The sequence below is a fragment of the Martes martes genome, assembly GCF_963455335.1.
Source record: "Martes martes genome assembly, chromosome: X".
NCBI lineage: Eukaryota > Metazoa > Chordata > Mammalia > Carnivora > Mustelidae > Martes > Martes martes.
The window spans coordinates 66465696-66483266 of NC_137897.1; the positions used below are offsets into that span (position 1 = coordinate 66465696).

The window sequence follows — 17571 nt, forward strand, 5'->3', positions numbered from 1 at the left end:
AGAAGAGAAGGAGTGATAAGGAATTTCAGAGACAAACAAAAATGAAAGGAGTTTGTGACCATTAAACCAGCCCTTCAAGGAATATTAAAGGAGATTCTCTCAATGGGAAACAAAGACCAAAACTGACAAAGACTAGAAAGGAACAGAGAAAATCTCCAGAAACAACAAAACAAGTAATAAATGTCACTAAATTCATAGCTATCCATACTCTAAATGTAAATGGACTAAGTGTCAGAATGGATAAAAGAAGCAAGGGGCGCCTGGGTGGCTCAGTGGATTAAAGCCTCTGCCTTCGGCTCAGGTCATGATCCCAGGACCCTGGGATCAAGCCCCGCATCGGGCTCTCTGCTCCACAGGGAGCCTGCTTCCCCCTCTCTCTGCCTGCCTCTCTGCCTACTTGTGATCTCTGTCTGTCAAATAAATAAAATATTTTAAAAAATAAAAAAAAGAAGCAAGACCCATCTATATCTATATGCTGCCTAAAAGAGAATCATTTTAGACCTAAATACATGTGCAGATTGAAAGTGAGAGGGCAGAGAAAGATTTATCATGCAAATGGACATCAAAAGAAAGCCAAAGTAGCCATATGTATATCAGACAAACCAAATTTTAACCCAAAAACTGTGACAAAGGATGAAGAAGTGTAGCATCATAATAAAGAGGTCTATCCAAGAAGATCTAACAATTGTAAACATTAATGGGCCCAAATTGGGAGCACCTACACATATAAAATAATTAATAATAACCAAAAAGGTATCATTGATAGTAATACAATAATGGTAGGGTACTTTAACACTCACCTTACATCAATGGACAAATCATCTAAAAAGAAAATTAACAAGGAAACAATGGCTTTGAATGACACATTGAACCATATGGACTTAAGAAATATACTCAGAACATTCCATCCTAAAGCAGCAGAATGCACAGTATTTTCAAGTGCACATGGGACTTTCTCCAAAATAGTTAACATACTGGGTCACAAATCAAGCCTCAACAAATAAGAAAAAATTTAGAACATAGCATGCGTATTTTCTGAACACAGTGCTATGAAACTTGAAGTCCACCACAAGAAAAAAAAAATTGGAAAGACCAAAAATTCATGGAGGAGAAAGAACATCCTACTAAAGAATGAATGGGTCAACCAAGAAATAAATGAAGTAATAACATAGAAACAAATGAAAATGAAAACATGAAGTTCCCCAAGATGCAGCAAAAGTGGATATAAGAGGTAAGTATGTGGCAATACAGGCCTACCTTAAGAAGAAAGAAAAAATTCAAATAAAGAACCTAACCTTACACATAAAGGAGCTAAAAATAGAACAACAAATGAAGCCTAAAGCCAGTATAACAAAGGAAATGATAAAGGTTAGAGCAGAAGTAAATGATATAGAAACAAACAAACAAAAAGAGTAGAACAGATCAATGAAATCAGGAGCCGATTCTCTGAAAACCTTAATAAAACTGACAACCCCCTACCAGACTCACAAAAAAAAAAAAAAAAAGAAAAGAAAAAAGAAAGGAAGAAAGAAAGAAAAGAGAGAGAGGGAAAGGACTCAGATAAAATCACTAACGAGAGAGGGAAAAATCACAACTAACAACACAGAAATACAAACAATTATAAAAGAATGTTATGACCAGTATACACCAACAAACTGGGCAATTGGGAAGAAATGGATAAATTCCTAGAAACTCACAAACTATCAAAACTGAAACAGGAAGAAAGAGAAAACTTAGACTGATAACTAGCAAAGCAATTGAATCAGTAATCAAAAATCTCCCCAAAAGTCCATTGCCAGATGGCTTCAGAGGCCAAAAAAAAAAAAAGAGTTAATACCTACTCTCAAACTGTTCCAAAATGTAGAACAGGAAGAAAAACTTCCCAACACATTCCATAAGACCAGCATTACCCGGATTCCAAAACCAGACAAAGACTCCACAAAGAAAGAAAACTATAGGCCAATATCACTGATGAACATGGATGCAAAAATTCTCAATGAATTACCAGCAAAATGAATCCAACAATACATTAAAAAAAAACTTCAAGTGGGATTTATCCTGGTTTGCAAGGGTGAGTCAATATTCACAAATCATCGTGATACATCACATTAATAAAAGAAAGGATAAGAACCTTATGATCCTCTCAATAGATGTAGAAAAAGCAGTTGACAGTGTGCAGCAACGATTCTTGATAAAAACCCTCAACAAAATATGGATAGAAGGAACATACCTCAACATCATAAAGGCCATATACAAAAAAACACAAAGCTAATACCATCCTCAATGGGGAAAAATTGAGAGCTTTTTCTCTATGGTCAAGAACAAGACAGGTGTTGGCCACTCTCACCACTGTGATTTAACATAGCACTGGAAGTCCTGGTCTCAGTAATTAGACAACAAAAAGAAATAAAAAGCTTCAAATCAGCAAGGACAAAGTCAAACTTTAACTATTTGCAGACAAAATGACATTCTATGTAGAAAACCCAAAAGACCCCTCAAAAAATTGCTAGAACTGATAAGCAAATTCACTGAAGTCACAGGATACAAAATCAACATAAAGAAACTTGTTTCAGTTCTATATACCCATAATGAAGCAGCAAAAAGAGAAATCAAGGAATTGATCCCATTTACAATTGCACCAAAAACCATAAGATACCTAGGGACAGACCTAACCAAACAGGTAAAAGATCTGTACTCTTAAAAGTGTAAAACACTTATGAAAGAAATTGAGGAAGACACAAAGAAATGGAAAAACATTCCATGCTCATGGATTGGAAAATTAAATATTGTTAAAAATGTGGATACTACCAAAAGGAATCTATATCCTTAATGCAATCCCTATCAAAATACCACCAACATTTTTCACAGCATTGGAACTAACTACCCTAAAATCTGTGTGGAACCACAAAAGACCATGAATAGCCAAAGCAATCTTAAAAAACAAAAGGAAAGGTGGAGACATCACAATACCAGACCTCAAGTTATATTACAAAGCTGTAGTAATGAGGACAGCACGGTACTGGCACAAAACACACATAGACCAATGGAATAGAATAGGATAGAGTAGAAATAAAATAGAAAACCTCAACATGAACCTACACTATAATGTCAACTAATCTTCAACAAAGAAGGAAAGAATGTCCAATGGGAAAAAAAAAATCTCTTCAACAAATGGTGGGAAAACTGGACAGGAACATGCAGAAGAATGAAACTGGACAACTTTCTTTCATGATACACAAAAACTAAGTTGAAAATGGATGAAGGAACTAAATGTAATAAAGGAAACCACCAAAATGCTGTAGGAAAATGCAGACCATAATCTCTCTGACATTGGCCATAGCAACTACTTACTATAAAGGTCTCTGGAGGCAAGGGAAACAAAAGCAAAAATTAATTATTGAGACTTTACCAAGATAAAAAGCTTCTAAGCAGCAAAGGAAACAATCAGCAAAGCTAAAAGTCCATCTACAGAAGAGAAGAATATATTTGCAAGTGATATACCTGATAAAGACTTAGTATCCCCAATATATAAAGAAATTACAAAACTCAACATCCAAAGAACAAATAATCCAGTTAACAAATAGGTAGAAGACATGAACAGACATTTTTCCAAAGAAGACATACAGGTGGCCAACAGACACATGAAAAGATGCTCAATATCACTCATCATCAGGGAAATAAAAATGAAAACTAAAATGAGCTATCACCTCACAGCTGTCAGAAATATTAAAATTAACAACAAAGGAAACAACAGATGTTGGTGAGGATGTAGAGAAAGGGGAGCCCTCCTACACTGTTGGTGGGAATGCAAGCTGGTGCAGCCAGTCTGGAAAAGAGTATGGAGATTCTTCAAAATGTTAAAAATAGATCTACCCTATGATCTAGCGATTGCACTAGTGGTATTTACCCAAAGGATATAAAAATACTGATTTGAAGGGGTATATGCACCCTAATATTTATGGCAGTATTATCAACCATAGCCAAATTATGGGAAGAGACCAGATGTCTATTGATGAAGGCATAAAGAAGAAGTGGCATATATACACAATGGAATATTACTCAGCCATAAAAGGAATGAAAACTTGCCATTTGCAATGACATGGATGGAGCTAGAGAGTATTATTCTAAGAGAAATAAGTCAACCAGAAAAAGACAAATACTGTATTATTTCATTCATATGTGGAATTTAAGAAACAAAGCGAATGAATATGGGGGGAAAAGAGAGAGGCTAACCATAAAATAGACTCTTAATTATAGAGAACAAACAGGGTTGCTGGAGGGCAGGTGGGTGGGGGGATGGGTTAAATGGGCAATGGGTATTAAGGAGGACAATTGTGATGAGGACTGGGTGTTGTATGTAAAAGATAAATCAGTAAATTCTACACCTAAAACTGTTATTATACTGTATAGTAACTGGAATTTAAATAGAAACTTGCAATTACCAAAAAACGTGTATACAAAATGAAATAAACTGGCCTGTAAAGAAAAAAATTACAACTGAACTTTAGTATCCTGACATAGCCACCCCCTGACAGTTTCCTTACTACCACTTCAACCCTTAATATGGTATTCCCAAGAGGATCCAAAACAGAGCTTCCTTTCAGCATCCTCTGGGAGTCCTTCAATTGTACTCACTCACCTAGATCGCTTGGAACTAGACTATCTTCCAGGAATAGGACCTCAGCTCGAAGATACCTGGTGTGATAGGAAGAAGAGGCAGATATCTCTGTTATATAGTCCTAAAGTCAGAAACTAATGAGAATTGCTTGTAGTTTTATAGAAAGTTGCCAATATGGCCATAAGTTCTATTTGTCTAAGTCCTCACCTAATAGTAATATAACTTGGTAATAGACCTTCATCAAAATCCTATAGAAAAACTACCATAGACTGAATGTCTGTACTTCAGCTGAATTCAGATGTTAAAAACTAATCCCCAGTGCGATGGTGTTTCGAAGTTGGGCTTTTGAGAGGTGATTAGGTCATGAGAACGGAGCCCTCATGAATGGGATTAGTTTCTTTATAATAGCGAACCCAGGGAGCTCCCTTGTCCCTTCTGCCATATGAGGACACAGTGAGAAGACTGTCATTTATGAATTAGGAAACATCCCTTTACCAGATACCGAATCTCTTAGTACCTTGATCTTGGGCTTCCTGGCCTCCAGAACTGTGAGAAATAAATGTTTGTTGTTTAATCTACCCAGTCTATAGTATGTTCATTATAGCAGCCCAACTGGGCTAAGACATTTTCATGGACTACACTTCCTCAGGCTGCTTTGATTTCTCCAAATCTCAACTAATTAAAAGAAAGGTGGGGCAAAGTAATGCCCCAAGGGTTCTCTGCAAACACCCTTTACCATACTGTCTAAGGTCAAGTTGGAAAAGGTCCGGTATATTATAATTAAGTACATCGATTATAGTAAAGTTGATGGCTAATCTCCAGTCTTTTTCCGGCCAGCCCTACAGCTATTTCTTCTTCAGCTACCCTGTGATAATCGTGTACGCTGCAATATTTTACTTGAAACTGAATGTAAAGGAGACGTGGACCAGCAGAGCTTCATTAACTTTCCAACTACAACATTAAAAGTTTAAGAACGTTTATGTGCTGGGGAAGGCACAAGTAACCTTGCACTGATTGTGACATAATTATGTCACAGCTTTCCTGTGAAATGGATATTATTAACCACATTATACAAATGAGGAAACTGTTGTACAGAGAAGTTGTGTCACTTGCCTGAGGTCACACAAGTGGAAAGTGGCAGAACCTAAATTTGAATCCAGGTCTATTGGGCTCTAAGTCAATGCTCTTCATTGTTATGTCAGACTGCCTTTCTTTAAAGAGATTAGTACTCAATTATTTGCTAAGTTTTATTACTTTCAAGAGTTTCTTTTATATAAAACAAATTTAATTTCTTTAAAAGTTTTGTCAGGAAAAAATAGACTATAAAAATGTATAGGTTAAGTTATTTTAAAGGGAGTGTTTGGCTTATGAAAAAACAAAAGTTAAACTGCACTTTCAGGCTTCAAAATAATTCTAACACAGTTGAAATCATTAGACTGTATGATAAAGCAGAAAAAAATACACGATATATTTCTTAGTTGGAATACTGGTTCTGTATTGGACTTACTGGCTGTGTGATCCTGGACAAGTTATTGAAATATATATAAAATACCTATATATCCAGAGTGGGCTACATGTCCAGAAGATTAAATGAGATCAAGTATATAAAATGACTAATGATGCTTGGTATGTGGAAGTCCCTCAACAGATGGTAAATTTTACTGTCATTAATATTCCTAAGAAAAACACTAAAGGGTATAAAAAGAAGTACAAAAGAGAAGGTGAATTAAAGCTGGCTTGGGGGAAGTTTTTTTCTTTTTTTTAAGATCTCAATGGTATGATTCAGTGTTACTTTAAGCATGCTTTAGGAAATAACAAACAGAAAAAATGAGTGGATTCTCAGTAATAAATGAATACTAATGATGATGATACAGCCGTCCTTTGTTAGGGCTAGGCGCTGGAGAGAGTCTTCCTATACTCTGTTACAGCTCTTTGTTTTGAAGCAGGGAGCTATAAGATTGGGGGGGGGGGTAGTGAGGAGAAACTGGTTTCTTATATTGGTTGAAAAGAGCCTGGAAGGACCTTAAGTCCAGATTAAACTTAAACACTGTGGCTGAGGTCCACAGTACAAAGGTCCAGCCAGTAGCAAGGAAAAACGGCAAACTTCCCTGTCCTATTCAAATTCTCAGAAACATATTTTTTCAGAGAAACCTATGGTCTTGGGAGATGTTTGGAGGTGGGCTTCTGCCTCAGTGTTGAGATTATTTGCAGCACATCTAAACAACTGAATACGTGAAATAGTGAAGAAACAACACTTATTTTCTGCACAGAACTAAAGTTGCTTTAAATTTTACTCTGAATGTCTCTTCTCTATAAACACTTTAAAAACTTGATCAACATTTCACTTGATGTTTTAATAAAGCATTTACTTTTAGAAAAAGCATTTGGCTGAGTTACTGCATAATCTGACTTCTTAGCCACCATCTCTCAGGGAAATGACTGACTTGCTTTGCCGTGTATCCAAAGAAAGCACCACTTATCTAGTGACAGCTTTCCAAATTTCAAGTAAAAACCATTACAGGAATAATCTATGTTAAAGGGGATGAGCCAAGTCACCTTAGTCCTATTTTGTGATGGGAAATGCCACACTTCCTATAAAACTACTATTTCCTGAACAAAATCATTTTAAATGTCAGGAGAAAGCTTCCATGATTATATTCCATGGAGAAAAACTCACCATTTTTAACATGACCAAGAAAGCACAAGAGTCTTCAAAGATCCCAAAGCACCACTTTGAAGCAAAAACTCTCAAATTACTTCAAAATAGGAGTTAAATGAGCCAGGTCTCATGTTTAACTGGATATCAAACACAGCTTTTTATACCAAGCAAAACTTTTAAAAAACTTTTATAAAATAAATGCATACATTACCTGGTAATTGTTTTGGTTTTGTGACAATCTCAACTGGTTTGATGATGCAAAATGTGAAGAAAAATTACTCCGTGATGGATTTGTATTACTGTACATTGTAGTAGCTACTGTATGTAATGAGGTCCGTGGTGTCAAATGGTAGTCTCTGTTTTGATACAGTACATTGTCTGACAAATCCCTAATATTCACCATTTGTGAATTTGGCATATTTCTTCCTGGTCCAGGCAATGCTGTACTTTGGTTCTCTGTCCCAAGGGATCTGCCACTTTCATAAAATCTTGAGTAGCTTGGTATCTGTGCTCCCATCAATGCCAGCTCTTCCTCTTTGGCATACTCATCATCAGCATCTCCAGTCTCCATTGCAATGGACAAACAAGTTCCTTCTGCTGAACTAGGCTTCTGTGGGGCATTTCCTCCCAGAATTCTCTGGGGATAATCACTAACAGCCAATGAAAATACCTCACGGATTTCCAAGTTTTGTGTTCTACAGTAAGGGTCTCTAATAGGTGGCTTTTGCCCACATAAGTTATGTGATGCTAGACCTGTGTGTTCAGGCTTATATGACCTTTGAATTCCAACTGGTTCAATTTTGCAAGGTCGGTGGCACACAGATGGCTTTTGAGGTACCATCATATCAGAGGCTTGCACTGAAGATCTTCCATAGTTCTTCTTTGTGTGACTGTATACTGAATTTCCAGCATTTAGCACACTTGTCTGTCTTGACAAGATAATTGTTTTTTCACCTAAGAGCAGAGAGGCATTTTTACAGTGTGCTACTTGTCTTTGAACAGGAATGTGCAACTCAAACTCAGTATCACTTTTACTGGCTGTTTTCTGAATAGGAATTTTATGTGCTTCTGTGAGTTGTGTATCTGAATGTTTGGTTGTCCCTTGCCTACTTGATGAACTTGCTGGACTGTATGTACCAGTTACAATGACATCATTATTGGCAGATGTCCAGGAAGACTGCTGGCTTGAGGGTCGAGTGATGTTAACTACATTTCTGACTGTAATGTCTGGAGATGTCAAAGAGGTACCAGGAAGAGTTCCTGTTGTTGCTGCTCCTGATTCAGAATTCTTACTACTCATTTTTCTTCTCTTATTGCCAACCCACGTCTGTAATGATAAAAAATGACAATATGGAAATGTTCTTAAAATATAGGAAAAATACTTTCAATGCAATAAATTGTATTCTCATCTGTCATAGAAGTAAGGCCTATACAAATTTTAAACACTACATAAAAAACGAATATGTTGGCTAATTGAATTTTTAAAAAAGAAATAAAAATAAATAAATGAAACAAAAAAGATACAATAAAAGAAAAAGTAACTAAAGTATAAGGTTAGAAAATAAAAATGAAGTATAAGGTCAGACATGTTAAAGAACTTGCTCTTAATAAATATCTAAGAATTTTGAAAACAGAATTGTATTATTGCTTCTTTTCTCAAAACCCATTCAATTAATCTACAGCAAGAATCCTAAAAATGTTTATATCCCTTGACCTAGTAAATCCATTTCTAGGAATTTATCCTTAAAATAATCATATGTGTATACAAAGTTTATATGCAATTATGCTCATCATATATTTATTTTTAATAGTGAAAGATTGGAAGCATACTAAAGTAGGATATTAAATGACATTGGAGAATGCTCATAGTATTATTAAACAAATATACACTTGTAATCTTCAGTTTTAACAACTTCTGTTCTACGGATATATCATAACTTGGTTAATTTAATATTGCAAGATACTACTGGGTTATTTTTGGAATTATTCACTATTATAAACCATACTGAAATATATGTCATTATATATGCGTCTTTGTGCTAATGAATCATTAAACTTTATATCAAAAACTAATGATGTACTAAAAAAATAGAGTGTTGGGCTTTTTGATACCTTCAAAGTACCCTCCAATGTATAGGAGTTCTGATTTCTCCACACCCTCACCAACATCTTGCATTATCTTTTTGTAGTGTTTACTAGCCTAGGAGTTAATATAAGTTATATAATTTCTCTTTGCATTTGAATTTCTATGGTTACTATATTATGCTTATCCATTAATTTTACTCATTTTTATATTGGGGTATTCATCTTGTTAAGTTTATTTATAAAAGCTATTGTTTACTAGAGATAGCAACACTGTCACAAGTTGCAAATATTTTCTCCAGTTTGTCACCAATTTATGGTAGTTATTTCCTTCTTCGTATTTTTCTCTACTTACCAAATTTTATATAGTAAATGTGCATTACTTTTATAAACAGAATAATCATTATTAATAAAAATAATACAAGAGATTGCCATTCAAGTTTTATTACAAAATATGTACTTTTATATAAGTAATCTGTTATAATGATCTTAGTAATATTACACTGAATCATGATTATACAATAAAAATATGCAATAAGAAATATTACATTCCATAATGTGACCAGTAAAACTTATAAGTATTTAAAAATGCATGCCACAGTATAAACTGCCAAAACACATTAATGTATTATAAATTTTTTAAAAAATAAGTGAAAATATTAAATAAACTAGCCTTTCACAAACATGGTGCAGGGTGTATTTGGTTAACCTTTATGTGATGTGTTTTATTTATTTATTTATTTATTTTTAAAGATTTTATTTATTTATTTGACAGAGATCACAAGTAAGCAGAGAGGCAGGCAGAGAGAGAGGAAGGGAAGCAGGCTCCCCGCTGAGCAGAGAGCCCGATGCGGGGCTTGATCCCAGGACCCTGGGATCATGACCTGAGCTGAAGGCAGAGACTTTAACCCACTGAGCCACCCAGACGCCCCTGTGATGTGTTTTTAAAGACCACAAGAATTTCTCAGTTTTTGATGTTCATACAGTATACAACATCAATGTTGCCGTAATATTATAAATAAAAGCTAACATGTATTGAATCCCCATTATATGTTTTTATATATATTAGCTTTTTTGATGATTTTTTCTAATTGTATAAATGAAAAAAATTGATGTTGAGAAATATTAACTAGCTTATACAAGGATATCCTGTCAGCAAGTGATGGAGCAATGATTCAAAATCAAGTCTACTTGACCTCATAGCATATTCTCCTTCCACTATGGCAAGAAACTCCCAAAATGGTCATCCTTGTTGGCCATTTAATTTTTATACTTAGTATTTCTCTAACAAGGAAAATGTTCCAGAGATGCAGATGCTCTATTTTGCTTCACATGAGGCTGTGGGAATTTTACAGTCACTCTAGTTTTACTAAACAGCAGAGGTGAGAATTACAAGCAAAGGGACAAATAAATGTAAATGTCAATGGAGAAGGAGGCAGAGTAGAAAAAGTGAAAGGTTTTAAAGTATATACTCAAAAGAAACATTTAAATAGAAATATTTTGGATAAATATAATTTCAAGGTATGGTCCAAAAAGGTGAATTTTACAAATATTCAAACTAAGTTACTGTATTATGGCTTTTCAAGTATGAAATTATGCATAGGAAGCATAGTGCATTTGTTCATAATTTTTAAAAATGTACAGTCATTACACTTAAAAACTTTCAAACTTAGTGAATTTTTAACATCTGAACTCAAGAAGTACTACATCTGGAGGGGCAGATCTGGGCAATATTTCTAAGAAAACAAATAAATGTTCTCATTACGATAACTACCTTAATGCATAAAGTTTAAGAGTGATATTAGTGAATTGCAAATTTATGGCTTACTTTAATAGTCCATATATATAATGAATAGTAATGATAAGTATAATGAACTGTAATTGTTCATATATATAATGAACTATAAAACTATCAAAATAAGCCATCAGAAAGGATGAATACCCAACTTTTGTAGCAACATGGACGGGACTGGAAGAGATTATGCTGAGCGAAATAAGTCAAGCAGAGAGAGTCAAGTACCATATGGTTTCACTTATTTGTGGTGCATAACAAATAACATGGAGGACATAGGGAGATGGAGAGGAGATGGGAGTTGAGGGAAATTGGAAGGGGAGGTGAACCATGAGAGACTATGGACTCTGAAAAACAACCTGAGGGTTTTGAAGGGGCAGGGGGTGGGAGGTTGGGGGAACCAGGTGGTGGGTATTAGGGAGGGCATGTATTGCATGGAGCACCGGGAGTAGTGCAAAAACAATGAATACTGTTATGCTGAAAATAAAAAAAATAAAAATAAAAATAAAAAAGCCATAAATTTACAATATATTTCTATATATAGTTACTTACACAGTTTTAGATATTTACATTACATACTCATAAAAAAGTAAAATGCAGTAGAATATCGTGTGTGTATGAAGCTCAGCTATCTGACAATCTCACTTGTCCAGAACACAGCCAACACAGATATCACAGGATACATGGGCCTTGCTAAAAGCACAACCCTAAACCTTAAAACACACCTTCTCCTACTTTATATATGATTTCACCAAATCTGGTATTCTCATCTGTAACAAATTAGAAATACTAAGCAGAGCATTGGTGACAGTAATTGTTATTGGAGGCAACTAGATGGCACTGAAAGAGAATGTTCATGAAATTTTGCTCACTAAAAAGGTCAAGGAAAAACATAAGAGAATTAATGTGAGAAATAATTAAATAGTTTGGAGTTCTTTAGTGAAGGATAAAATCACCCCATATAGCTAACCATGTTATAAGCATTACCATTTTACAGCACAATGTAATAATTCATTTTCATAATGAAACTGTGAGTCAAAAAGTAAGGGTTCAATGATTTTCAATATTTTCCATTGAAGTTAAAGTGAGAAAGTATATACTCAAGAAATATTTTTAAAATTCTGAAAATAAAGAAAATTTATTCCCTGAGCATTCCCAGTAACTGAATTAAATTTTACTTAAAGCCATTCAATTACAGGATCAAAAGTTTACCAGTGCTCATAGGATGTAAATGATTTTCATTCCAAATGTCTCATTGGTTGAGAGAGAAAATGGGTCAAACAAAATTGATATGATGAGAATCTGGGGTCTATAACTAATAACAAAGCAACACTACATAAAAAAGAAAGAATGACACTAGGTCATCAGTTCATAAAATTCTCATTCAGTTCTCTCTTTGAAATTCAGTCTCCATTGCTTCTCAGTCTTTTGGCTAAGATCAAATGAAATTCACTGTCTCCAAACCTCTTTTCCTTTTTCTATATCTCCTTTGATTCTCTGTTCCTTTACTCTATTTTTGCATATGTTTTAGCCTTTTAAGTTCATTTTACATTGGGATCAGTTTCTTAGTACCATAAGATTTGAGTTCTGAGGAAAAACACAACAAATATTATATTAAAATAATAAAGTAAGTTCTTTTTCAAGTACAACATATACACCTAGGAAAATATTGAAGAAAAGGGAGGTTATATAATAATGAATCTATAAACAACTCCCTTCTCAGACTGCAGAAAGCAACCAAAATTGTGCTGGAATTTAGATTAGGAAGACTCAATTTCTGTACAATATACACTCTTTTAGAACAGAGAGAATGAATCTGTTTTACGCAAGTCCTTAAAACTTAAGTAATATTTTACTTATAAGCTTAAAACCTATGAATTTATTTCTGTCATTCTAATTGTTTGTTTTAGATTTCATACCATTTGGAGTATAAATATAAATGTTTGCATTCCAGCACTGTCAATATTCAAGTACAATCAAGTAAGTTATTGCAATAACAAACTGGAAATATGAACCATCACAAAGTACCTAAGAAGCTATCTGATAACGCTTTTCACTTTTAAGTAATGATAAAATAAAAGGAAAAAGGAAGAAAAAATAAGAGGAAAAAAGAAAAACAGTTATTCCAAAAAAATGAGTTTGTACTTGTAAAATGCAATCTTGTCAATTTGAAATATAAAATTTATTTTTTCTAAGGAAATTAAACATTTTTCTATGAGATTTACTAAAGGGAAATAGGAACTTGAATATACCAGGACAACCTTTGACCTTAAAACATGCTTTCTCTTATTTTATCAAATTTTATTGTATTACATTAATTAATTATATTATTTATAATCAATGTTAATTATTATTTATTATATATCCATTATATATAATACAATATATAATATATAATAGTTATTATATACTATAAAATCACATTATATGTTTAAAATATGATTATATATAAATATATAAAAATATAATTGTAAAATAATAATCATTATATAAATATTATATACAATATAACATATGATATAATAATATATATTACATAATGTGATATATTATTAATTATTAAAATATTAATATATTATAGTAATATAAATATTTTATCAACTATTTATGGCACAATTTTACCAAATCTGGTACAAAAAAAAATAGTCTAGAATTCATAGTAAAGAAGAAATTTGAGCTGTAAATTCAAATAGAGAATTTATATCTACAAATAGGAAGAAGATATTTCTAGTTCTTACACGAATCTGAATATGATGATTGATATCAGCACATAAAAACAGATATCATGTGATAATTCCTTAGAATTGGTATCATAATTCCCTGTTCAAAGGTGAATATATCCTTTAGTCTTTAAGAAATAGTTTTTCCAAAGAATTCTGCTTATCAAGAGATTTCTTTTATAATTAGGGTCTTTTGAAAGTTCTTCCAAAAGAAATAAACCTAAAAACAGATGTCCTAGATTCTCTTTGACAAAGTAGCCTAATGAATGACAAGGATGAGAAAGTCGTCAATCTGTGAATCCGTAAGTTTTCAAGCCAGGAGTATTTGTACCATGTTCAGACAAACATGAAAGGACCTATGTACTCCAATAAAATCTGTAACTAATTCTGTTAGATTTGTCTCGTCTCCTCTCCATCACCTTCTCATTGTCTTTCAAAGAAGTTTAAGGGCTCTGATTTTTACAGCTGAGTAACTATGGTTGTGATAAAGGAAAATTTCCTCCCATTGGATTTCTTGTTTCTTACTCGTTAATTAACCCATTAAAATCCATGCGTTTTACTTAGGATAAGGAGTGGGTATTCATAAAAAAGGCCGGGTATTCATTAAAAAGGCCCAGTTTTCCTAAAAAAAGCCCAAAATACTGAAGTCAAAAATGCCTGACAAAAAATTCAAATACACCAAGGAAATATTCTAGGTGCACAATAGTCCCTTGGTAAATGCCTGTGTTACTGATATAATTTTGGTGGGTTATCTCCAAATTAATCTTGGGTTTAAAGAAGGCACAGGATAAGCAACTAATCTTAAAAGTATTCATTAGTTCAAAGGATTGGGATTTTTTTAAAGCTATGTTTACAATGCAAAAGTTTTAGTGTTTTCAAGGTATTTACAGAAACAAACACATACTAAATGATTAGCTCTATTTATTATTTTTTAAGAAAGTAGTATTTTTATATCAGGGAAATGAAACTGTTTATAACGTTAGTGACTTCATACTCTGATAGTTTTTCTCCTATGAAGCAATTATCACTTATAAAAAGCTATAAATTCAAGAATCACAGCCTCAATACTTACCCTGACTACACTGAAGTCCAGCTTAGTCTCCTGTGCACACTGTAATATGAGCTGAAAGCAATTTTTACTTTGATTTGTCATTCCATTTTCATAATAACGCTGTAAAATCCTTTGTTGTTCTACAGTAAATACAGAACGTAGATTCATCTAAAAATAAAAGAAGATACTCTGAAAATTGGAATAAGAGTTGGGTGTATGCAGAGTTTGCATGCTACCAATTTTTGATACAGTTTCAGTGCTTCAAAGCTGCAAAATTTATTTAATTGAACTAATTCCCAGTAATGGGCAATAATTTGTTTGCCAAAGGGAAACAGGTTCTAAGTGACAATTATATATAATGCAAATGCTTATTAAATTTGTTCAGAATAAGTAACAACTTTAAGGACAAAAATAGAGAGAGAGAGGAAAACCTTATCTGGTTAGTGTTGGTACATTGGGAAGTAAAGGTTTTTTCACTGAAATAAATATTTTTGGCTAGTAAAGTCAGAGATGGTGGTAGCCATACATTCATGGGCAGTTATCAACAGGAACACTCACTGTTCTTTGTCAAACAAGGCATCTGGCATATGTCTTACAGCTAGAAACTGTGCTCTGAAACAAAGAGGTGTTTTTATTTTTCCTTTCTTGAATAAAGGGGTTCTTTGTATATATAAAAACAAAACCTCTCTTTAAAAAGCTTAAAAATAAATAGGAAGTGTTGGTAACTCAAAATATCTCTGCTTTAGGCAATACTAACCAAATTAATTATTCTTGATAACTATCGTATATAAATCAAAGTTCAAAATCATGTGCATTTTACTAAAAGGAAACTGTGTAAAAACTACGTACTTTTAATTAAACTGACAGCATCATAATTACACAAGAGAAATTTAAAAACGCACTTTATCCTTTCTGCCAATACACAAAGTATTTAATATTGAGAGAAAACAACCTGTGAAACTCACAATAAAAAGCAGGTCAAACTCTTTTTTTCTTAAAAAGGATGAATTCTAGTAGTGCGTTTAATGAAAAAGAACCCTTGTAATTAGATTAAGGCAACTTCTGGTTCTTATTTAAAGTGTTTATACTGAAATTGTTATTCCTAAAAGTTGACAGAAAGAAAAAAAAAAACCCTTCCAAAGGAAATTGTCCCTTCAAAATTAGGAAAACAGCAATGACAGAAACACTATAAGCCAAACCAAGCAGAAATCATTCTAGTATACTGGGTATGAAAACAACCAAGTACACTGACGTGGAAATAAAAATAATTTTCCTTTCTCTGAATATATTGAACAATAAAGGAATTAAAGACAGTCATATAGCAGTCTATTGCCATTTGTACACCTGAATCTTTTTCCTGCCCACACAAACATCTTCCTATCTAATGTTAAGAAATCCAATTATAGAAAATCAGATGTGGGAGAGGACGCAGAAAAGATAAGTTGATAGTCCCTGAAACTTCAGGAATAAAATAACTCCACTAACTTTCTGAAGGGGATCACATTGTGCCGTGTGACCAAACTTTCAAGGATGTTTGGGCCTGAGGGTAGTGATGGTATCCATCAAAGCAACATTTACTATCATGGCTGTCACTTTTTCGAGCAATTTGGAATTCCTTTTCCTAAATAATTCAGCTACAGTCAAGAGAGGAGCCGGGAAGTAGAGGGCAAATACCTAAAATATGTCATCTCGTGTGCGTTTAGAAGCAAAGTGCTTTGGAATGAGTTCTGAGGAGGGCCATAAACTTCAATTTCACTGATGCATAATGAGGGTAATGGTTCTGATCCTTCTCTGCAGGGCTATAATTACAAAAACAAAAAATCCTAGAGTACAAGATATGAGTGATCCTCATGTGTGATGATACAGCTGTAAAATATACAAGTGTTTTCCTATTTGGCTAGCTACAACAGCAACATGTACTCAAGTATGGTATAAGCATTAAAAAGCACAGCAATTTCTCCCTCACTGATAACAACAGCCAAATACCGATGCTGAGCACTAAATCGACTTCTGGAGTCTACATCCTGACAGGAGACAATGCTGTGACCTTTTCAGTTTCTTTCTTAAATTCATAGCAACAGCAAGAAGGCCACCTTGCTCAAGAGAGTGAGTGTTCATGGGACATTTATTCTTTATCACAACAACTAGATAAAAACCTTATAACCAAGATAACTTGTCATTATCTCTACCTACCCTAGGTACCTTGTCCTGTGAAGTGGCAAGATATTGAATGACGGCATAGACAAAGTTATTAATCATTTACACAAAAATCAGGAAGAGAATTGTAAAAACCTTCATTTTAAAAGTCCAGTTCTTATATCTGCAGAAATAAAATGGCAACCCATTGGTTTCATGGAAATCGAGGTTTGTTTGGTTGAGGTACAGAGGGTAACTGAATTAAGGAATTAAATACTGAAATAACAAGTCATTAGCCTTACACCAAGACTTACTAATCTAATACCTTTGCGATGTGGGACTCATTTAGCACATGATAGCACATAGGAATAAGATGACCTGTGTGCTACACTTAGCTCCACTGTGGACTAGTGTGCAAGTCACTTAAATTTTATGAGCCTCTATTTGCTAATCTGTAAAATGCTAGAATATACGACTTGTACGACCTACCAGTCTGGGTTTTTACAAATAATT

The 17571-nt window shown here is 33.6% G+C and overlaps 1 protein-coding gene across 1 annotated transcript in view; it reads right to left on the reverse strand.

Annotated features, from left to right (window-relative positions):
• Positions 1-17571, reverse strand: part of HDX (highly divergent homeobox) — a gene marked incomplete at its 3' end in the record, with an annotated part of 247893 nt that overhangs the window by 178218 nt on the left and 52104 nt on the right. Inside the window, exons 2-3 of the mRNA XM_080795710.1 lie at positions 14944-15090; positions 7489-8604 (exon numbers count right to left, since the gene is read on the reverse strand). Of these exons, the coding sequence (XP_080651836.1) occupies positions 7489-8604; positions 14944-15090 (1263 nt within the window). The remainder of the gene's footprint in view (positions 1-7488; positions 8605-14943; positions 15091-17571) is intronic.